The sequence below is a fragment of the Suricata suricatta genome, chromosome 15, assembly GCF_006229205.1.
Source record: "Suricata suricatta isolate VVHF042 chromosome 15, meerkat_22Aug2017_6uvM2_HiC, whole genome shotgun sequence".
Lineage (NCBI taxonomy): Eukaryota > Metazoa > Chordata > Mammalia > Carnivora > Herpestidae > Suricata > Suricata suricatta.
This window is the reverse complement of record NC_043714.1, coordinates 22,080,619-22,105,340: the sequence shown is the minus strand read 5'-3', so window position 1 is coordinate 22,105,340 and position 24,722 is coordinate 22,080,619. Positions and strand designations below refer to the sequence as shown.

The 24,722-nt window shown below is 35.1% G+C and overlaps 1 protein-coding gene and 1 long non-coding RNA gene across 3 annotated transcripts in view; both read left to right on the top strand.

The window, feature by feature from the left end:
* UBE2W (ubiquitin conjugating enzyme E2 W) overlaps positions 1-16,841 on the top strand; it is a 71,422-nt gene extending 54,581 nt beyond the window's left edge. For both annotated transcript variants that reach the window (XM_029923413.1, XM_029923414.1), the window contains exons 5-6: positions 3,834-3,909; positions 11,474-16,841. In XM_029923413.1, the coding sequence (XP_029779273.1) occupies positions 3,834-3,909; positions 11,474-11,487 (90 nt within the window). In that variant the 3' untranslated portion in view covers positions 11,488-16,841. The remainder of the gene's footprint in view (positions 1-3,833; positions 3,910-11,473) is intronic.
* A 4,618-nt stretch (positions 16,842-21,459) lies between these two features.
* Positions 21,460-23,911, top strand: LOC115279060. Its single transcript, XR_003903178.1, has 2 exons — positions 21,460-21,708; positions 23,095-23,911. It is a non-coding gene; the product is annotated as an uncharacterized LOC115279060 (long non-coding RNA).
* The last annotated feature ends 811 nt before the right edge of the window (positions 23,912-24,722 follow it).

The following is a 24,722-nucleotide window of genomic DNA, read 5'->3' as shown; positions in this document are numbered from 1 at the left end:
TATTTTAATATATAATTTATTTGAAAGACTTAATACCTTTTATTATGAAGTTATAGGTAATAATCATGTTTCATAATAGATTAGAAAATTATTGTGGTTATCTTCCATTCCACATAGAAGTCAGACATTGTTTTATATTTCTTAAACAGAAAAGTTCTGCAAATTTTCTTAAATAATCTGAATTTTATTTCTGTAAGCATGCATAGGGCAAAAGTGTACAAGAAATTCTCACTTGTGGATTTCACAGTGGAAAGCCCCAGGAACTAGTTTCACAGCTCCCTTCTCCACTCTGCTGGCCCCCACCCTGTCAGCCTCTTTTAGGGGAATTTCCCAGGAGCCAGAGCTTTCCTATCATTAGGATCATCGTAATGACTAGGTTGAAGGAAGCGGATTGGATTACCAGGAGAATTTTTAGGACTTTTCCTCTAATTCTCCTTTACTAATCCACAGATTCTGTGTCTGATGGAAAGGCAGAAATTACCAGAAAGAAAAATCAGATGAGTCAAATTTAGGATACCCTTTTAAAGTATCTAAATCCTACGTGCATTTCTGGCCCTCTTGTCACTGCTGAGGATTAGTGTAGCACAATACTCTGATATTTCTGTGTTTTAAAGACTCTTCTTCCTAAGGGTTTCCCATTGTATTCAGTTTAAAGGAGAAACAAATTTACCTTATGTATTAGGGTCGTGGGGTTATTTCAGCATATTTTTTCTTGTGTTCTCCAAATTCAACTATCATTTTTACTAAATTAGTGTTTAGAGAACTTCAGGCATGGTAGTTCATTTTTAAATGGTAGGTCCTCAAGACTTTGAAACACTAAGACACTGTTTGCAAAGTAAGTTTCTTGGAATGTTAGTTCCATAAGATGTTTCTTGGTGTTAGTTTTAAAAAAAACAAACCAGTAGGTTTTTTTGTTCAAAGAAGTATGGGAAATAGTGGATTAATTGTATTTTTTAAATTATGGCATTATGAGCCCTTAATAAATAGTTTCATATACCTAATATAAGAAAGAAGGAAATTTCTGGCAATTAAAACTGTGAGCCCATTACTTAAAAGGTATGTGTCTCCCATTCAGGAATATTAAAATGTGCAGAAAAGTGTACATCTTAGAAGAGAGGAAATAAGGCACATGTGATCTAATTGTATGACTTTTTAATTTAAGTTTCCTCTTTGCCTGTGGACTTTTCCACATTGCACATAAAGGCAACACTTGAGCTTTTGTTAACCTCAAGGGCTTTGGAAACAGTTCTTACTCATTTATTGCTTCCATATTTTCTCAAAGCCCACAGTTCCAATCCCAGCACACATAAAGACTTTTAGGTTGTAGAGCAGAGCAGTTTGTAGTTACAAGGGTTTCTGCGTCCTTGTTAATGTTTAGTGTCTTCAGAAGCGTGAAGCAGTAAGTATAGAATTTAATTAGAAAAGTTGAGATGAACACCAGTGATGTGTGCTTATAGCTCTAGCATATGCCTTGAATTAATTAGCACTTTTTTACATTTTAATGTAATGATTTAAAATAAATAAATGTAATGATTTACTATTAAAAGCTAGAAAATGAATATATTCTTTACTTTATCCTTTTTAAATCCTCATCATTTCCTTCACATTTCAGTTTCCTATTACTAGTTTTTTTTTTTTTTGCATAGTTGGTAAATGACTAATTATTCCATTTAAATTATTGGTAAGCTATGTTATATAATATAAACTAAACTTCAATATATTTAAATAAGATAATCTGGAAGATAGAATTCTAACCACATCAGTTCTGTGAAATATGAGACAAATTAGGCAACCGTCTAGTAGGTACCTACTAGGTGCTGTTTTTGCTGTGCTAAGTACGAGGTTACAAAGATGAAGAGGAAACTTGCTTTGGCACTGAAGGGATCTGCCTCCAAACAAGTTTTTAAAAGTCTTCTAACTATTCATCATCAAAGCTCTTCTTTTAAAAGAGGTGAATTTTACTCTGTGGTCAAGTGGTACTCTGAGTTTCACTTTATTTGACTTGAATACAAATTTTAAGTTTTACTATTAGCATTTGGGAACTTTGATTTAGTCATAATTCTTTGACTCCATTTTCTTTTTCACAGTCAAAATTGGTTCCCTACACTGAGGACATTTAAATCCATTATATCAGTAGATTTTAGTAGATTAAAGATAATTTATGAGATTGATAAACTTTTCAGTACTCTACCATTTGTTTTCAATGCCCTTCCAATATAGATCGTTCAAATTTTCCAGCTTGGGGCGCCTGGGTGGCTCAGTTGGTTAAGCCTCCGACTTCAGCTCAGGTCATGATCTCATGTTTGTGGCTTTGAACCCCGCATCGGGCTCTGGGCTGACAGCTCAGAGCCTGGAGCCTGCTTTGGATTCTGTGTCTCCCTCTCTCTCTGCCCCTCCCTGCTCATGCTCTGTCTCTCTTTGTCTCAAAAATAAAACATTTTTTAAAAAATCCACATACCATTTAAAAAAAATTTTTCCAGTTTGTATTCAATTTCTAAAACAATTTTAGTAATCCATCTTTTTGTGTAGTTATTTTTGTAAGAATCATAGCTCTGTGATCACTTAGCAGTTTGGTTATATTCTTGACTTAAGCAAATAGAATGAGTGGGTTTTTTTCCTTAAATATATATATATATATATATACACACACACACACACACACACACACACACACACACACACACACACACATATATATAATTTTTTGAAGATTGGGTTTTATCAATATACAGAGAAAATGAATTTATGAAATTTGTTGCACTGATAGTTTATTCCAAACGAACACAGATTGTGACTTCGTAGGACACAGCAACAGACCATTATTCTTTGAGGTAGTCAGGCATCTAATTTCATAATATTAATTTTTCAGGTATTTTCTCCATCTGTATTCTAAGAGTAATCTTGGGAAAGCTCTTTAACATTTTATGCTCTACTCTTACCTCTTGTTAAATTACCATTAATATTAACTATATTATCAGAAGTTTACAAGACTCAGCTAAGATCAGAGTTCTGTACCTGAGTGATAGAAGTGCCAAGGGGACTGCCTGTCTCCCTTCCTGTTGTCTAGGCAGTCCTGCTCACCATTTGTTTCTCGTTGGACCTATCGTATTACCTACTAACCTGCCCTTAGTGCCTTTAGTACAAATTTGATGAGTTTCCATTTCTGTGTAGAGACTCACATATTTGTTTTGTATAATCAGTATCCACCATTTTCAGGGAAATTTCTTTCTTTAATCTGTCTTTAGTGTTGGCATCAGTTTTTCTGCTATACCTCCCTGGGAGAGTTGCCATATGTTTCTAATATTATGCTAGTCAGGACATATGTATAGCAGAAATGCCAATATAGCTTTCCCCCTTTTTTCCTCTTACATATTGTTTGGAAACTGAATCCTTTGGTCTGTCCTTGGTGATACTACCTTACAGGAAAACCATAATTCTTTGTGGAGGTTTATAAGTAGCTATTAGTTTCTCAGACAAACCTAGTTAGGTAGATGTCTCTGTTGTTTTTTTTTTTAATTAGTTCGCAAAGTAATTACTAAATTATTTCTAGGGAGATAAAATAAATGAAAGCAAAATTCTTTAAAACCTAATGCTACCACTTTGGGTTAATAGTTGGAACCTAATCCAAATCACACATGCATACCTTTATTTTATTTTATTTTTTAACTTCAGTGTTAAGAATCTACTTTTCCTGGAATATATTCATTTGTGCCACATAAGCATTTATATTTTTTATGTTTTCTGTAATAATTCTGCTAAAGCTTTTATTAAAACTGTCTCCTTAAGTCTTCTATTTTACAGCTTCTTATTTATTAAATTCTTTTTGGTTTCAGAGACGACCACCAGATAATTCTTTTTATGTTCGAACATGTAACAAGAATCCAAAGAAAACAAAATGGTGGTATCATGGTAAGTAGTTATATTTTAGAATTTTAACATTTTAGCATTTTGATTTGAAAGATTATGTATCTGTTTGGGGAAAAGCAGGGATTACATAACTGATGTAATTTTGTAATATGGAGAAGAGTCTTTCAAATATTTAAGACATTTAATGGACACATAGGACTAGATTTTTAATGGGGCACATAAAATCATAGCTATCATATAAGTAAAATCTAAAATTGCTTTAACATTCTAAAATGCTACCATTTTATTACTAAAAAATGGTCTTTTTTTTTTTTAAATGGTCTTTAATAATCTTAAAGTGAAGTTGGGATTCGTTATTTGGAAACCTGTTACTTGAAGTAGGAAATTTTGATGTCTTTTGTAATTTCTTAATTCTGGTACTGTTCTTAGTGGTGGGAGATGGGATCACATTGTAAGAGATGACCCATTAAATTAAGGAAAAGTCTTCTATTCTAATAGTCCTCAAAAATTTGTGGTTCTTCTGATTGTAATTGTATGAATATAGGACTCTTCCCTTATTTTGTTTTATTGATTTTATTGGGAAACTGCTGGTAGCTTTTTAATTGAAAACTGCTAGTCTTTTCTAAACTGATCTCACTACTTCCTTAAAGAGGTATGTATTTGAAATTCACAACAAAATTTTTATACTCTTCAGTGTACTTTTTGAAGGGAATGAACAAAAACCACCCCATGATTTTGTATCCATCAGAGCATTTCCTTTATTTTTCTTTTTTTTAATGTTAGCCTAGTAAGAAATGAGATCTGATTCGAGTTACTAGGAATATGACTTTTCCCCCCTTACCTTTATATCCATTGTGAAACCTTCTGTTACCTGAGTTAGTATGAGTCAATTAAAAACTTTTTAAATCCTGAAGTTCTGCAGGTGTTGAGATAAGTGATGACTAGAATCAGTACAATAACACTGTGCCAACAATTACAAGTTAGAAGGCCTCATGAAAGAGGAGTGCCGTTCCTGAGAGTCATGGAAGGACAAATACTCAGGATAATGTTAATGACAATTATAGATGACCTAGAAGAAAAAAATGGCAAAACTTGTAAGAGCTATGAAAACAATAGAGATATTTGATGGCACACCAGTATTATATAATTTTCAAATTATAGGTTTAATATGATTTAGTAAAGATCCGGTAGAATGATGGGTGGGTGTTTAAAAGTTAGAAAAAATAATAGGTGAGAAGAGCAGTTTGGATTTTGAACTAAAGGATAATGAAGGAGGGTTGATCTGCCAGATTCCAAAACATATTAATATGAGAATAGACATCAAAATAGAACTACTCTTTCCTAGGCTTTTTTATACATAAGATTTTAGTATATGATGAATTAGGTGTCACAAACCACTGAAAAGGTGAAAAATTATTTAGTAAGTAATCCTGTTAGAAAGTTGGTAATCCTTTTGGTGAAAAAAATTTACATTTTTTACTTCAGACATAAAATATTTCCTGTAGATTAAAATTATTTTTTTTAACACAAGAAAGTGTATTTCTTTAAAGTAGGTATCAACTCTGGAGGAAGGAAGAATTTATGAAATTAAGAGGAATCACAAATATTAATATTAAATAATAGAGTTATATGAAAATTTAAACCTTTCAGAAAACATTTTAGAAAAGCCTCAAAGCACAGTCAATCTTTATTTAAAAATGTGTAAAGCATTTATAGCTTATTAAAAATAAAGACCATTTGAGAGTTGCTTAACATAATAAATAAAATTAATTAAAAGCATAGGCCCAAAAACATCACAGTAAAATAACTATAGGTTTAATATTTGGAAATTACTGAATTGGCAGAGTTGTATAAAATGAGTGCAATGCTGGAAAAGAGTAAAGAGTAGGAAAAAAATAGTGCTTTTGTATTTGTTGAAGTTATAACAAGTTCAGCAAAGTTTATAGCCAGATCTTAACAAAGTTTAAGATCAGGCCTTGTGTCTCAGTTACCAAACTTGTAAGAATCCATCCTAAGAAAATCATCTTTAAATTTTTTTTAATGTTTATTTATTTTTGAGAGAGCAACTGAGAGTGAGCAGGGGAGGGGCAGAGAGAGAGGGAGACACAGAAGCTGAAGCAGGCTCCAGGCTCTGAGCTGTTGGCACAGAACCCAATGTGGGGCTCAAACTCCCAAACCGTGAGATCATGACCTGAGTCGAAGTCAGATGTTTAACTAAGGTACCCAGGTGCCCCAGTCCTAAGAATACCATCTTTAAAACATGAAGTGCTTATACATGGAATGTTCAGTGGAGCATTATTTACAATACACACCATTTCTTGTCCTCCATGTACTGTTTGCCTGGAATGATTCTGGCACAGACACACACACACACACCTGCCTCAGTGAAGCCTTCCTCTACACACACCCTCAGGAACTCCTTCAGCAAAGTCTTGTTGACTACTTTTTCTCTTTTAAGGAATCTAATAAAGTTTATTACTGTACCTAGAATGCTGGTTGTCAGTTTTTAAGATATCCCCAGATAATTCTGATAGTTTGTCAATTGAGGACTATCGTTACGGGGATTCTGAGATCTAAAAGGACAGGTTTCCATATAAAATGAATTAAAAAATCAGACAAGGAATTCATTCTGAGCACTGAAGGTGTACTAAAACATTTAGCAAGACCCTACTTTAAGTAAATAGCCCTTTAATTCAGTTTACACTGCTGGCTTCTCATTCTTTTTCATCCTCTTACCTAGGACCAAACACCAAAGTGCTTCTCTCTGGAGCCCTTCCAAAAAAAAAAAAATTCTTGAGTGTCACAGACCCTGTATCTTAGCCTAGAAAATCCCAGATTCACCAAAAATTAAGATTAGCCAATCAATATTGACAAATACACTAAATCAGACGTTTTATAAGGTGTCAAAGTTCTACAGATACTATAGTCCTTTTTCAAACTCAAATTCAGTAATCATTAAAAAAAATGCACCATTGTCTTTTCCATAGTGTTTTTAAGCCACTTGTGTTTTCTAATAAAACTTGAGAAGAAATTGCCTTGGAGTGATGAATTTTAAAAATACATATATTTTGAAAGTACATTCCTATATTTTCCCTTCCTTACTCCCTGGAAGGGAAATTTCAAAAAGATACAATCTTTCAGGCCTGCTGCTGCTGCCTTAAGATAAAAGGACTTAGGAGAAGCCCTTTATCTAAGAATACTCCCAGAATTTCTCATTATGTACTTTTGAATAAGACATGGGAGAGGGGTGCCTGGGTGGCTCAGTCAGTTAGGCGTCCAACTCTTGGTTTTAGCTCATGTCATGATCTCACAGTCATGGGATTGAACCCCATGTCCTGCTCTGCTCTGACTGCGGAGCCTGCTTAGGATTCTCCTTCTCCTTCTCCTCTCTCCCCCTCCCCCACTCTCTTTCAAAATAAATAAATAAACTTAAAATAAATGAAGAAAAGTCACATTGTGAAAATAGGAATATAAAATTATTTAAAATAAAATACACTTCATAGAAGTTATTTTTCATAGTGAATAGTCTTATCTCTTAACTGAGAAATTCATACTTTTCATAACTAAAGTAGAAAAAGTCTTTTAATAGCTTGAACTATTACATTCTCCACCTTAGCCAGAAAGTATTAAGAAAGGGAGGCTTTTCAAACTAAATTAACTTCTTAATGTATAATAGTCCAGGAATTCATTTTCCCAATAAACAGAGTAAAAGTGTCTCTCTCCTCTCCTGTCCCCAAAATACAAATTAGCCATCTTTAAAGGACTGGATTGTATTTCAACTAAATTATGACTTTTAGTTAAAGTTCCAGTCCCAGGTACAGGTACATTTTTTTTTCCATTTACAGATAATTCTGTTTACAACTTATCCTCAGATTATTGACTTACAGTGACTATTATTATCTCAATATGTTTTTTCTCATGCTTGAACCCTGCATACCTGAATCATTCCCCTCCCAGAATCTCTCTTTAAATCGACAGTTTTGCTTCATGAGTGACCATCATATGAAATCAAGAAAGGGTAATACTAGTTCTGCTTTGAGTAAAGGTCCGAGTGGGTGTAGACAGTCTTGCTTGAACTTTTCCTTCACCTTTATAAGCTAAAGCTTTTCAGTAGTGTAGCATATATTATCTCTGCCTTTATGTATTTCAGAGTGACAGTTATAAGCAGTGTGAGAAATAGCTCACCTTGACCTTATAGTTGAATTTGGAAAAATCTTATTAAAAGGTAATCATACATTCACTCATAAAGCAGAACACATCAGCTTTGTTTTGAGTTTTTCAGATGTCAGCTTATATGTTTTTCTGTTTTACTGCTTTAGTTCCAAAAGATGCTCATTGATCATTCTTGTTCTCCTTATAACACCACATTGCCAAGAAATATGGACTCTTGTTATTTCTTAGCATCATCTAATTCTGAAAGGGCTACAGGGTCAGGCCAGTGTCCTGACATGACCTGCAAACCTAAACAAAAAGATCAGAGACTGAATAAAGACTTGTTTGGAATTGGATGAATTCACTGAAACACTTAGCATTTCAATTTCTAGAAAGCATGCAGAATTGTGGGCCTCAGGTACATGCTCCACAGTCCTTGGGTCAACATGGGTCAGAGTGTTTGTCAGTGTTTATAACCCAGAGGCAAGAGAGGTTTGGGTTTAGTTTCATAATATCTCTGCACTTGAGAGGAGGCTTCCTGGATAGGTGATAGAGAGTCAAGCAGTGGATCTTAAGACTGGTACTGAGTATTGGCTTCAGAAAACTAGGCTTACAGGAAATAGATTGGCACAGTGTTTCGATGTTATGTCAATAAACTGTTGAGTTTATAAATTTGGGGAGGAGTAGAAGAATCTCTCTCTCTCTCTCTCTCTCTCTCTCTCTCTCTCTCTCTTTTTAATAAAACTTTACATTCTGGTTCCATTCAGTTGGAACATTTTCTGTACAATTTTAAGAATTACAAGGGGATAGGAACATAAAATTGTCTCAGACTTATATTAATACACTCTTTTTCTTCCTGCCTTTTGGCTGTCCATAGAACTACTGATGTTAGGTGTAAACTTTTTTTATTTGTGCTACCTTACAAAATCATTTTCTGAATTCCTAAGTCCAAATGTTTACTGCGCTTAACAGCCTTTGCCCTTTATTTCTTGCTAGATAACAGTTCTCTTGTTTACTGTCAAATCTTTCTTGAACTGGTTCATCAAAAGAAAACTTTAATTCCTTACACTGTTGAGACACAAACCCACCTGTAAAGATTTATTTTTGTCTTTTTTGGAACTGGGATCCCACTTATATCTACTGACTTATTACTGTGTTCCTTTTCTTCTAGTCTTTTGTCCCTGGGAATATTTCAGGATGTGGTTTCCAATATAATGTGATGGTTCTTATACTCTGGGGAAAACGAAATGGCCTTCTTCTAATACAGTTCTCTCTCACTCATATTTCCCAGAAGCCCAGTGAGGTTAGCCATGGTAGATATCACTTCTTTCGAACTGGTGATTTGTGTATTATATTTAAGCGTATAGTTTTAATAAGGGCTTATACAGTTCCAGAAGAAAATTTAAAGAATTAATCTAAGATTTTCTTTCCAGGCCTTCATCTTGCTACAAATACTTTATTCAAGAGGTTAGATATATTGTGTTTTTTGAGCATGTTTTATACACCTATATTTGTCTTGATCTTACTATAACAATCTTTTTTTAATAAGTCATCCTGGTATTTAGTAATCTTTTTCATCTAGCTAGGAAACTGTGTTCCTTTTGCTAACAAGTGATTTTTGATTTTATTTATTTATTTTTTTTTTTGCTTCTTAGTGATGGTCTTTTTTTTTTCTAGGAAAAAGTTAACCATGGCTTTGGTTCATATTGTCTCCATACTTAAGTATTTGCTCATAGACTCTTTGGTTATTACAGCTAGGATGGATTTATAATGTTTAAGTCCATGTGTCCCTGTGGGTCCAGCTACCAGATTATGGATCTCCATTTTCAAAACTTATTTAGTAAATTTATCTCTAAAGATAGAGTATTTAAGGCAGGGAGTATCATATTAGTCCTCAAAAAAAATTTTTTTTTTAAACTTCTGATCCAAGATGGGGATTAGGATAGGGAGCATAGCTTTATTTGGATTTCTTAATCATTTTGGTGGATTGTAGCACATTCTACAACAGCCTACTATACCAAAAAACTTCCAAAATGAACAACCTGATGAAGATCCATTTACAGTATCACTTATCGAAGATGATATGTCTTTGGAAATAAAAGCTTATTTTTGGCTGTTAACTAGGTAAAGATGCTCAAGTTGAATTTTGTCTGACCTTTTTATTGTATACATTGTCATATGGTATGATACTTAAAGGGTAGAATTTAGTGCCATCCCTTAGCTTAGAGATATAAGGGCTGTTAGTTTGAGTATTAATTTCAAAAGCCCTATGTTATAAATTACTCTGTTGGAAAAGTGATGTTTTAATATTTTTTATACTCTTAAATTTGTTCTGCATCCATGATATCTATATCTCCTCTCTATTCCAAGTTCCACAGTAATTTCAGAAACATACTTTCATGTGACACTTAGAAGCTATTAAACTGTCCAATTAACTTCCTTCTTAAAGATATTTTTTCTTTAAAGAATTCTAATGATTTAGATAAGATATATTTTAAAAATCATTGTATTTCACCTTTTAGATCATCCTTAATATATAGGATAATGGAATATTCCACAAGTTTGCCTAGCATTGAAGTCAGATTTACTGGTTTTTAGCTCTCATTGAATCATTGGGAATGAGGATTTTATTAGCAGTTTATTGATGCTAACATGGGATATTTTGTAAAATATTTTGGCCAATTTTTCAGAAATGTTCTCCTTGAGAGCTTTCACAACTCTTGGGTAGTTGGTACTAATCTTACTTCTTTCTAAAGCCTCTTTTCTGAAGAGTAACGAGTCCTCAAAATAAATCCTTCAGATGTGTCTTGTGAAATAAAATTTGTAAAATAGGTTATAAACCCCCCCAAATTATGTCTTAAACAAATATAATGTGTTGAAGTTACCAGAAGTCATTACTAAATTATTTTAGTTTTTTAACCTCATTTGCATATATATTTATACTTGCTTAAAAATGTATTTTCTAGAGAGACATTAATAACTATGTATTAATTGGTTTGGAGATCATACCTTATTTGTGAAGTTATTTCCTTCATAGACTAAAGGCACAACTTGTATTATCGTGTGTTAAACAGTATGACACTGTTGCTCAGTTTACTTCCTGTCTCCTTATAATTTAAAATTGTGGCCCTTAAATGAACTCTTGAGACTGATAAATCCTGAATATATGCTAACATATATCAATTTATTATTTTAAGTAGAACTAACACACTAATACATCATTTAAGATCTGTGTGAACTACATTTCCATGAAAGAATAGAATTTGATAACGTTTGTCACTATATAATTGAACACAAATTGGACTTTTTATTTGCAAGGATTGGGGGAGGCAGGTTAGTCAGATAAACCATGTTCTTCTTGCTACTTGAAGTTATTTATATTTTAGACTGACTTGTGGATTTTACTTATGCGTGCTTGACTTTTTTAATTATCTTTTTTCTTCTTTTCTTAAAGATGATACTTGTTGATGCCACTGTTACCCTCCTCCTAGCAGAAGATAGTCCTACTGAGAGAATGAGCACTTTGATCATTCAGTCTTTGAACTTTAACCTTTGACTGGAAGTGACCTATAGGCAATGAAGACTACTTCCTTTTACTGCATTTTTACTTGTGTGCATTCTGGGCGCATGTTGATCGCTGGTTCAGTCCAGGCAACTGACATGCTTTTATTAGTCATACAGTATTAATGCAGGTGTCAGGAAATGTCAAATATAATTCCATTTTTTATTTTTATTTTTTTAAGCTTTTGGAAAAGTTCCAGGTCCTCATGTATTGTGCAATAACAATGACTTCCTTGGCGGTTTTCGGACGTTCATTGCCGGCAATGGACGTTTAACAGGAAAAATTTTCATTAACTCCTGCCACCCAATGATTAATGCATGATAGGGCCTATGAAATGAACTTAATGGTTATAGTGGGATTATAAGTAAAGTGAGGGATCCAACATTACTTTGAAAGTCACCCCAATTGTTTATATTTGGATTCTATGCACTGTGATCCTAAGGTTAACAAGCATGAATTAACATGCGTCTTTAAAGGACTGTAATGAAAGATCATTGCGTATTTATTGAATTGTTTATATCTGCTGTCAAATTGTTTTGACATGGAAGGTTTTCAAGTAACATTGGCAGAGAGGTACAATATGTTATCCCTATGGTGAAAATAAATTCATTTGTTGTATATAGTTCCTCAATCTCTGAAGTAAAGGTATAAGTAATATAGGGTATGAATGATTTAATCAAGGCTTTATTTTGGAAGTAAGAAAAATGGCAGTGATGATTCAACTGCTGCAGTCCATAATTTGGGCTTATTTGTACATTAATAGTTTTTCCAAGTAGATTACACTCTGTTACTTCCTGCTAGCCATCAGCATGAGCCCTACTGCCTAAACACTATTTCATTTATTTATGTTTGGAAAATCCATAAACAGTTTTTGTTTGCAATTTTGTTTCTTTTGTTATAAGTCAAGTTTGAATGTTACAACACTTCAATTGGAAAACTTTTGTCAAGTTTTTTTCCTGTAAATTTTCTTTACATGTAAGTATCATTTTTTGTCCTTTAATCCTGTACCCTAAAATAAGAAATACATTTTTGACAGAGGCTTAATGTTTTAACAAAAGAGTGTGGACATTTTTATTTTAAAATTTAGGCAAAAGTACACTATAGAATGGTATGTTTGCTTATTTGTCTCACACAATCATACAGTTTTTCCTGGAGGGATTTGATTTGTTTTCTTGTTGTTTAAAAGACTTTGCTTATAGCTAGATAAAGTTTTTCTATAGAAAAAAATTGTTGGAACGTCCAATTCTCAGTACCATGTAAGTTAATGATACTGCAACTAGGTTCTCTTTTTAAAAAGCGATTATGTATTTTATAAATTACCTTTTCACATATGCAAAAATCTGTTTCTACTACAATGTTATTTTTACTAATGCCTGTTGTTGCACTCTTTTTGACATATCCTGCAGTGAATGAATATATGAATCGATTTGAGCTTAAAAATAAGAGCCAATGGGCTGAAAGGTTTGAAGTATGTACCCCAGCAAAACCATCCAATCAATAATTGGCGAGGAGTATTTTCAAAATTGTTTTTAATCTCTGTATAGATGACATTTTGTAGCTTTGTACATGTGAATTAAGGGCATATAATTTTACACTCTAAAAGTATAATTGCTGAACTCAGGGGTGGGTAGACTTCAAATATATGTCTGCTGTAGAAATAACTTGAAAACAAATTAAAACTATGGCCAGCCACCAAATTTTGGACACTGTTTATACTATAGTTAGCAACTACCACTTTTTGAAATTTAACGCATTTTTGTTCTTCACTAGTTAACACCTAAGTTCTCACCATAGTCTCTATCAGTCTTATTAGTTGCCCTGTTTAACCAAGACAAAAAATGTTTTATGGAATGCTTTCAGCTACTCTTAGTTTTTATTTTTAACTGCTTTTTAATATGAAAATTGCAGTGACAAATTATATATTTTTCATACTTTACACAACTGCTCTAAACTACTGATTGACTTGATCCTTGGTGGGGGTGGGGGAAATCTTTCTCCATAATGCTGGTCCTCTTACTAAAATTATTTTATAAACAAATGACCTGTGGCGTTTATTCACCAAAGGAATTAATATACCACGTCAAAGATTAACAGTGCTATCCTGTAGATTAATAGGTCATATATAGCCTCAGTTGAGTTTTTAAAAATAAAAATAGCAGTATTTTAACATACCTCTCTCTCTCTACATAGAGATACCGTAAAATAAATTAAAACGAAGTAGAGGAAAGTAAAGGAAACCAAATAATTTCAGTACATTTTACGATTTAAAGAGAAAATGAAATATCCTAAAATATAGAAATACCAACCATTCAAAATTTGCAATAAGATAACACCTTATTCGTTACATTACTCCCTTGAACTTAGGAACTATTTGGAAACTCCTTTGCACTTAGATTTAATTAAGTTCATTTTAAATGTAAGTTACATTATTAAAAGACATAAGATGTTTACTTAAGTCATTGCTCTAGAGAGAGCATTTAATGACTTTGTAATAATAAACAATATTTCTCTGTAATGTTGAATGACAACAAGAATACCAAGAAAATGTACATAGGAATATGCTACTTCCCCCTTCCCTTGCTCTATGGGGCACTGTCTGCTACATAGGCCTACAGAATTATACTTTCATATTTAGACAATATGTACTCTCTATTTATTTATTTATTTATTTATTTTAAGGCCATTCTTCTAGTTTGCCAAATTCTGTTAAGACAGTGATACATTCATTTCCTTATTTTGCATGTTTATATCATGAACTTGGTGCCCTTTCAAAAAAATATTATGTCAAGTAGGTATTAATGCCATAGATTTTAAAGAGAGAAATGGTTTTCAGTTTTTTAAGATAAATTTTTTAAAATAAATTTTATGGCTGTTCTCTTAAGGAATTTAATATTCACCTCTAAAGGACTGACTTGTAGTGTATGAATTCCTCCTTTTAGCTAGCAGGGAAATAGAGCATTTTTTAAGCCCCAACAGAAAATGCTAAATAATACCTTTTATATACGGTTCATCTGGAGAAAGATCTTAATCCTTATTGTTTTGACTAGGTATATAAATATTTGGTATAAAATAACTAGAATAGTTTATTACTTTTTCCCTTCTGAAATTTTAAATATATGCAAATGCCTATCATTAGATTCCTGTGGTGAATAATAATTTCTTCAGATTTTAAAAACAGGTATCTAGTGACTGCTTAATTATTTCCAGATTGCATCAAAGATGAATTGACAAATAATGGAAATGAGTAGTGATATGAAAATGGTATGTAACCACATATTTTACTTGTTTCTGGTAACCAAGTTTTATTTTTTAAAAAGCCTATTGTTTTTGAAAATTGAGATATTTAAAACTTGTTAAAACTTCTTCCTAAAAATAGAAGAGAAGAGGAGGTACTGTGTGTTCAAAAATTTTTTTAAATAAAGAAATCAGTGTCACTAGTTCTAAGCCTTTATGGTTACTGCTGCTTATATTTCTTAATCTTACTTTTATTTAGTTTTTTGGTACATATTTTAGCTGAATGTGTAGGATTATTAAGTGTATATAAATTGGTTTTCAAAATGAACTGAGGCTTACCCAGATCTTTTCTGAGGATTCACTGTCCCCAAAATCAGCTACTGCACGACTCTGCTATGCTAATGCCTTTGCATGATTTAGATCTGTGAAGGTGGCTTTGCATCTGCACCGCTTGGCCCTCATCCTCTTTGCCATCTTTTGCTTTTATCTCTCCTATTTTTCTTTCTTCCTGTCTTCTCACAGGTGTCCAGTATGTCAGTCTTCAGTTCCCCTAAATCTTCCTCTCCTCTCCCTTCCTTCGTTCCTCTTTCCTTTCCTTGAGGTTAGGGAATCCAGAGAAGGAAGATAATTGAAATTACATCAGAAAATTTTCTTAAATAAGAAGACTCCTTCCTACAAATAAAATATGTAGAATTTCTGATAGTTTATTTTGGTTCAACAGTAGGTGGCTAACTTTGTTGAATAATTGGCTATTTGATAAATGATAATTGTAATTTAGTTCTGAAATACTAATATTAAGGAAGCTTTGTTTACTTTTTGGATGATGACTCTCCCAAAGCCTAATTATTGTCCAAATGAATTGAATTAATTGTTTTGGTAAAAGTGGTTTTTTTTCATTTAAGTTTTTAAGACATTTTGAGATTTGGAACTTTTTTTTTTTTAATAATTTGTGGGAGTCTTTTGTTTTCTCAGCATAAACTGCATTAACGACAGGCTTTATGCATCATCATCATTCGAGGCCTGTGGAGTCTAAACATGTACTTCAAACTTAAATCTTTATCCTTCAAGTTGAAGTTCTGGTTCTGACTATGGACCTGATGATTGAGGTTTTCTTTGTGACTTTAATTCTCAAAGTTATTGGGACTGATAATTGAGGATGAATTTCCAGAATGGTTATATGACTGTTTTATGAAAAATAATTATAAAACAATATAACATCTGAAGACATTTTGAATATGTAGAAGGAATGCCTGACTAGCAGCTGGTATGTTTTACCTGATGGGCTGTAGTTGTGCAAGTTGAGTGCAGTTGACAGGGAAAAAGAGAAACGGTTCTTGTTCTATTTCTTGGTGCATACTTTGTCAGGGTTTTGTGAAAAGTTTGCTTCTGCAGTAATTCTAAGCAGTTTTCCCAAAGGCAAAGCATGGTGCTAGGTTTTGGCTTTGGCTTGGTGTGACCTCACTTGTCAAATTTCCTGGTAAATGGAAAGATTGAATTATCCCACCTCTCTAATTCTAAAGCCTGAAACAAGACTAGCAAGGAATGTGGTAGAATATCAGATACCATGAATATAAATGCAAGTCTCTTAATAATTAACCATAGGTTATTTACATAAATGCAAATTGATTGTCAGCCTTGGTGTAAAATCATTAACTGAATAGATTATCATTTCAGTTATCAGGTAGCCAAGAATTAAGTCCATGTTCAAGTTAAAATGGATTTGTTGTTTTTTAGTTGGTACCATTTTTCTCAATATTCAGAAATACAGATTGTGCATTTTATTAATAGGAATGGAAGCTCATGCTTGAGGATTTGTGGATGGAGGGTGGATGTATATATTTTATAAATTCAAGTTGTAAAATATGTAAAGCTGCTGCTTTTTGGATAGAATATAAATGTTAAGACATAAATCTATATATTATATATTTTTAAATACATGTACCAGACTTTTGTTAGTTGAATATAAATTACATTGTGTGCTTTATGGAATTCAGTAACTTTTATTAATAAAGCAGTTGTCATTGATTTTTTTATGTAGACTCGAATATTAAATTGGGTAATTCAATCTCTTTGTAATTTATAATGTAAAAATTTACTTATGTACTAATTTCTCATTACAAAGGACTGTGATCTTCAAAGGTTTGTGGAAACAGTGACATGTCCATTTCCAAAAATAGGTGCAACAGAATGAAGATAGTCACTAACGCCACTTGTTTATTTAATGGATCATGTTTACCTAGCAGTGTAGCCTAGTGTATTTTAGTGGTTCTTCATGCTTTAGTTAAAGAAGTCCTGATTAAAAGACGGGTATCTTCAGAAAAGGTGGAAATTGAGACCCAGGCACTTGCTTAGAGTTCCACCATGAGTCTCGTGCTGCTGAACTTTAAGTTGTATTCGATTAATAAGGACATACTGTAGAGAACTTTGGAATACTTTCCCTGAATAGACACACAGATCAACTAACTTATGTAGATGAGTGATGCCTGAAGCTATGGGAAGAGCAGAGGAGAAGCAGAAGAATCGGGATCTGTCTCCGAATCTCAGTTATTCGTAGCAGGAAGAGTGCTCTGCAGACAATCTAAGTTTTCTATTCGGGGGGATCTGCCTGCCCCAGGACCACCTTACTCCTCCCTACGGCATAAACTTGCCTTATCTCAACATGCTGTTTCTGCATCCTTCAGTAATAGACGAGTAGCTGGTTACATACAGGCAAGATCCATCTTTCTTTGTACTTTGATGACATTCCTCCCTTTATAATCCTTATAATTTCTCCCTCTCTTAGATGGTTTAAACCACTGTGGATAAGTGAGTCTTTTGAAGTCTTCTCTATATTCCTTAGTACTTTCCAAACTAACGTACAGCAAAATTAAATGTGAATTGAAGAGAAGTCAAATGACACAGCTTAGAGTTTTCTGTGCTTGGATAATAGGGTCCAAGGCCACAGTGGTTCTACAACATCTATCCTGTTGGGAACTCATGTCAATAAATCTTTTAAATTGCTTATGAGATTTCTTTTTAATGTTTGCTTAAGGCAAAATATATAAGTGGGAGTACTGTGTGCTCTTCCCAGTTGAGTGGAGTTTGGAAATATTTCAATAAGGAAAGTTGAAATAAACTAAGGTAGAAAAAAATCTTCTCATAGGTACGTGACCTTCAAGGACCTATTGTAAATATAACTCATCAGGCAAGAACTTAATAAGGGTGGCTATATCCTGCAGAAAAGCTTTCCAACTTAACATTAAAATTTTTTATGTCCTGGGGTGCCTGGGTGGGTCAGTTGGTTAAGCTTCCTACTTTTGACTTCAGCTCAGGTCATGATCTTAAGGTCGTGAGATGGAGCCCTGGGACTTTGCACTGAGCTGAGCATAGAGCGTGCTTAAAATTCTTCCACCTCTGCTCCTCTCCGCCACTCACGCTCTCTCTCAAATTAAAATAATAATAAAACTCTTTTAAAAAATGTTTGTCCCCCCTCATACCCCAGAAAGTGTGTTTCTCTTTTCTTTCCTGTCATAATTGGCATTCCTAGCCAATCTAGTTATCCAAATGAAGACTTAACCACTATTTACTGGTCCTCTCTGACATTTTTCATCATTAAGTCCTTTTGAGCCTCTCCTTAAAAAAATCTCAAATCTCTTCTTTCTCCCAGTGCCCTTGCCATATTCTGGCCCTTCCCTGCCTGTGTCCTGTGTTCCCAGGCCTCTCTTCAGCCCTCCACATGCCTTGTTCCTTAATGGTAGCAGAAGAAGACTGCCCGGACGCTGCTAATGTTTGCCCATGTCCCCAGACTTTTTCATCTGCTTTTCTACCTGAAAGGTCCAGTTCAAATGTAGTTCTAAGATTACCAGCGTCCTTCTCTTCCCACCCCGTACTAGTCTTCTGTCCTGGATTCTTTAACAGTAGGGGCGGTGTCTCAGTGGTGCACATGTCCCCCGCATGTAGCGCACAGTACACATCATGTAAGCCTTTAATAAATGTTTGTTACAGTAACTTGATTGTAGTTGTATTTTTATGCTAACTTTCCAAAGAAACTTATGCAAGTGCTAACAGTTTTGAAACCTACATCTAAACTACCATCTGTGTGAAGTATCACAACAGAACACCTTATCCTTCCTATCTAGAGTTTGAAAAAAATCGCTTTGCAGTAAACCATTAACCATTCTTGACTGGTTTTACTTTAGTTTATTAAATTTTTTTTCCTCAGGTCTTTGCCCTATGTCTGAGGTAAATTGGTTACCTTGAATATATTTACAAATCAAGAATATAATTGTTTTAGCGTGCCTGGGTGGCTCAGTTAAGAGTACGACTTTGGCTCAGGTCATGATCTAATGGTTCGTGAGTTTGAGCCCTACATTGGGCTCTCTCCTGTCAGTGCAGAACCTGCTTCTGATCTCTGTCCCCCTTGCTCCCTGCCCCTTCCCCACATGCACAAACGCTCAGGTGCACTCTCAGAAATAAGACATTTAAGAAATTTTATTAAAAAATAATAATGTACTTGTTTTAAGCTAAATATATCTGAGGAGACCTGAGATCATAAAGGTAAACCTAATGCTCATTAAGGTTAAAAACAGACATTCAGCAACTACTTAGTACCTCGTATGCTGAAGATGGCAGATAAGACAAAGCATGTCTAAGGGTGTCTGGGTGGTTCAGTTGGTTGGGCACCCGACTTTGGCTCAGGTCATGATCTCATGGTTTATGGGTTCAAACCCCACGTCGGGCTCTGTGCTGATAGCTTGGAGCCTGGAGCCTGCTTTGGATTCTGTGTCTCCTTTGTTCTCTGCCCTTCCCTCACTCACACTCTGTCTCAAAAATAAACATTTTTTAAAAGGATTTAAAAAAGTAGACAAAGCATGTATCTTCAAAGAGTCTGTGTTCTCCGCAGAATAAGAAAAAATGTCAAAAAGGTGTAGATAAATAGCAGTTTTTGATAATCACAGAAGCAAGTTGATCGCAAAAAGAACTAATGGCTAGGTGAGTTCTAGGCAAGTGCAAAAGCCCTAGGGCAGAGTTTGTATGAGGGCCTGCCTGAATTGGTGTGCCTGGTTCAGAGTAAGGGGCCGGGGAGCAGCAGCCAAGGGCCAAAGAGCCTGGGAGTGAGAGTAAGGTTGAAATTGATCTTTCAGTTTCCACTAAACAGAGCTGAGCCTAGCACTCAGTTCTTTTTGTCCTTGGGGCATTTATTGAGATTACAAGGCTGAGTCACTGTGTAGGCAATATCACAGGAAATGTTGCCAAGAAAATAAAGTGAGGAGTCTGAGCTACTATACCAACATCCCACCCATTAAAACTAGAGCCAGAAGCCAGCAGAGCTCCATCCCCAGAGTAAAGGTCACCTGAGGGAACAACTCTGAATCAGACTTGCATGTTGGAGTGGTTCAGGGAATGTGAAGCTTTGAACTTGGGTTTTGAGGTATGCTGTCTGGCAGTGTCCTCAGGAGGTGGTCAGGATCAAATGAAAGTTCTGAAGGAAACTATTCTCTTCCTAGGTCTCAAATTATCCATAACGTGATTTATTTCAATACAGTGACCAATACACAAAGATAAGTTATCCCTTCTAGGAAACGACACTATGAAATGACACCTGGAAAGCACTGGAGGTGTGGGGTGGGGAGCGGCAGGATCCGGTACAGTTTACTGCTCTGCATACAACATTGTGTTCAGAGCTTCAGAAGAACAAGAACAGTCTTGTTCATCTTTACACTCATTCAAATATCAGGTGCTTTCTGTATCCCAAGGAGCTTATGATCTGGCAGAGAAAACAAATGGGTAATTAAAATAGTATGACAGTTGGTGTGATAGGCTAGTCACAGAGTGTTGAGCGAGCATCAAGAGGAGACTAAAGCTGTCTAAGGGAGTCCAAGAAAATATCCCAGGGGAAGTGGTGAGTATTTGCCAGGCAGAGGTGGGAGTGGGAAGGTGAGGGCACCTGAGATAAGGCCCACAGCAAGGGCCAAAGCCCAGGGATAGAGAACAGTGCTACAGCATGGAATGTGGATGAGGAAGTGGTAAAAATAAATCGATATAAGATTAGAGCTAGCATGCAGAAGGCCAAATTAATAGAGTTTTAGTTTTATCTCCTGGGTGACAAGGACTGGTAGATTCAGATTGGTACTTAAGAAAAATACCTTGGCTAATATTCTGGAGAGAGAGCTGGAAGGGTCACACCGTAGGGGAAATAAGAGCCCTTATCAGAGCCAAATGATGACGACGACTTGGGCTTATTATAAAGTATGGCATAAAGATAGATCAGTGGAACAGAAGGGAGAGTACAGAACTTGTCTTGTTTAAAAGAGGCCAAGGTTCTTAGAGGGGGAAAGAATAATGTATTCAACAAATGGTACTAGAACATTTGGAAAGTTATTTGTAAAGAAACAAAAATAAAAATCTTCTATACAAAAGTTAGCCCAAAATGAATCATACACTTAACAAGTAAAACTATAAAATTTCAAGAAAACAGATCTTGGATTAGGCAAAGATTTCTTAGCTATGAAACAAATTACTAAAAACAATTGATAAATTGGACTCAACAAATTTAAAATTTGGGCTTTTAAAAAGACAGATTGTAAAGGTTATGTATTTGCAAAATATATAACTTGATAAAGGACTTGAATGTAGTTTTTTTTTTAAATCTTAGTATTTAATAACATGAAGCAAAATAACCCAATTTAAAAATGGGCAAATTTAGTGATTTTTCTTTACTTGAATTATTATTCTTGACTGAAGAAAATACAGAGATGGCAAATAAATAGATGGAAAGTTGCTGACTATCAGGGGAATACAGATTAAACCCACAAGATACCACCGCACAGTCACTGCACTGACCATACCAAGTTTTGGCAAGGATGTGTCATAATGGGAACTTTCCTACAAAACCGACGGCGATGGAGAATGCTGTACTTTAGAAAACTGTACTCTCCCTTCTGTTCCACTGATCTAACTTCTTTAAAAAGTTACACATGTACCTACTATACAAGTCAGCCATTTCACTCCAAGGTATTTACCCAAGAGAAAAAGAATATGTCCACACAAAGACTTGTATATAAAGATTTGTGTCAAGTTTGTAATATACCCAAAGTGGAAACATCCCAAATGTCCATTAGTAGGTGATTGGATAGGCAATGTGAGATATTCGTACATTGGAGTGCTCAGCAATAAAACAGGAGTGAACTGTTAATGTATCCAACAACATTGACAAATGTCTATTATGCTGAGTGAAAAGACCCATGCAAAAAATACTCTGTATGGTTTTATTTATGTAAACTGCAAATTTACAGTGACAAAAGTCAGAAGTGTTTGCCTGAAGATATGGGGTGGTGGGAACAAACTTTTGAAGGTGATAGATACTTGATTATCTTGGTTTCCCAGATGTATATGTATATGAAAACTCACTAAATTCCACAGTTTAGGGGCACCTTGGTGGCTTAGTTGCTTGAGGATCCAACTCTTGATTTTGGTTAAGGCCACGATCTCAGGGTTGTAGGACTGAGCCCTAAGTTTACTGAACCCCAAGTCGGGCTCCGCACTGAGCATGGAGCTTGCTTAAGATTCTCTCTTTCTCCCTCTGCCCCTCTTCCTTGCTCATGTGTTGTCTCTCTAAAACAAAACTTTAAAAAATTTAATTCCATACTTTAAATACTAATACTTTACTGAATGTTATAACTCAAACAAAATTAGGAGGTTTTAAGCAATAAAGGCAAAGGATAATAATGGCCCAAAGTGGAGTATAAGAAAGTGGGCAAATTCAACCATATGCCCAAAATTACAGCTTAAAAGTGATGGAGCTGGAGTTTAATCCTGAGTCTGACTGACTTCAAAGCCCACGCTCTAAGTCAATATGCTTATATTTAACCTGACCCCGAATTTTTGACTTAGACGACTGAACAGAGGCTGATGTCTTTCACCAGAACACAAGGAGGGGGACAGGTTTGGGGGAAGGGATATGTTTGTACTTCCTCGTAGCACCAAACACAGTAACTCACCTAGTCAATTAGTGACTGGAGATGTGAACTGAAGTCTTATGTGGCAACATTAATGAAAAAGTGATGCAGTCTCACTTAGTTCATGAGTTTCTTGCCTATTGACCAACAGCTGAAAATTTTAATATTTTCTAGTCTAATAACCTACCAATGAATTAGTTATTTCTCAGCATCTTTGCAGTGATCACCCCTGACACCTTCACTGATGGGAATTAACTCAGAGAATTACTGCACTTTTGAACAAACCTTATTATTAGAAAGTTATTTTTTTTAACTAAAGTCTGCTTATACGATCTGTTCTAGATTAAAGTGTGTCCCCCTAAAATATATGTTGAAGTCCTAGCTCCCAGTAGCTCAAAATGTGACCGTATTTGGAAATGGAGTTGTCGAAGCTGTAATTAGTTAAGTTGAGGTCACACTGGAGTAGGGTGGACCTTAATTCAATATAAGTGGTGCCTTACAAATTGGAGAAGACACTGAGACACAGGCGCTTGGGAAAGCACCATGGGACAATGCTGTGATACATCTACAAGCCAAGGAAAACCGAGGATTGCCCGGACTCACCAGGAGCTGGAGGAGGCAAGGGAGCATTCTTCCCCAGAGCCTTTGGAGAGCTTGACCCTGCTGCGGCCTGCTGCTGCACTTCTCGCTCAGAACTGGGAGAGAATCGATGTCTGTTGTTTCAGACCACCCCGTTTGTGGGTGTTTGCTACAAAAGCTCTAGGAAACTAATCATCCACTCTCCATCTCTTTTTTTCCCTCGTTCTGCCTTGTGGAGACACATGGAAAAAGTCCTGGTCCCTTCTGCAGATATTTCCAGATGTTTTGAGAACACATTTTTTTTTCCAGGAAAATATCTCCTTCCCTGGTTTTTTACCTGATACATTTTCAAATCCTTTCAATATTCTTTTGTAGCGCCAAGATTTTCAAAGATGCTCTAAAGTGTGATAACCAGAACTGATCTATTTGAAACAGTTTGATCTACAAAAAATAATGGAATTTGCTGTCTGGTTCAGGTCAGGGATTTTCAAGCTGTTACTCAGAGCTTTAGGAGTTCCTTGGAGGTATGCCAGGGGCACACTTGACTGTATTTCATGTAAATAAAATACCCTTTCTGACAGGGTTGTTTTTGTTCGTTTGTTTGTGGGGATGGGGGGTCCCATGTAAAAAGTATGTTACTTATTTCCATGAGATTTTACTTTGTTTACTTCTGCAATTCTATTGAGCTTTGTGCTTTTTTGTTTTTTTTATTCCATTGTGTACCATATTCTCTCTCCCTCCTTTTCAGTACCACCTCAAAGCCTTTCTACACCTTTTCAAGGTTTAAAAAAGCAAATAAAAACATAAGCCTACAGCACACTATTTACATCCTGTCTGACAGCATCCTGTCTGCTGCTCAGTGTGTTATTTAAACCATTTAACTACTATCTGCTATTTTTTCTACCAAATATCCAAACTATCCTCTCTCGGGCGATATTTCTATGTAGTTTACCAAAGAAAGGAGATGTTGGTTATTCTGGTGCGACTCATTCTTGGTGAATTTATGCTGGTTCCAAATGGTCGTTCCTTTGGTTTCTATTTTGAAGAACTGAATTCTACATATTGTTTTGTGATTTCTTATCTGTTGAACACATTCCAGTCTCTCCCTCTCCCTGTCTGTCTCTCTGTCTCTGTCTCTCTCTTTCCAGTAACCACAGGTGAGCGTGGCTGCTGTGGGAGTGTACCATCTCCCTTCATGAAATAACTTGCTGGTCAGCTGCAAGCGGTACAGTTAGCTGGTTGGTATTTTCCAATGGTAGCTCTTCCGGATCTGCCACAGATAGAGCCCAAATCACACTTTTCCTAAGCAGCCTCCAGCCAATAACATGGACTGGCCATTGCTGCCCAGTGCAGGATTTCTCCAATAGATAATCCTTGGTCTAGATTTTTCC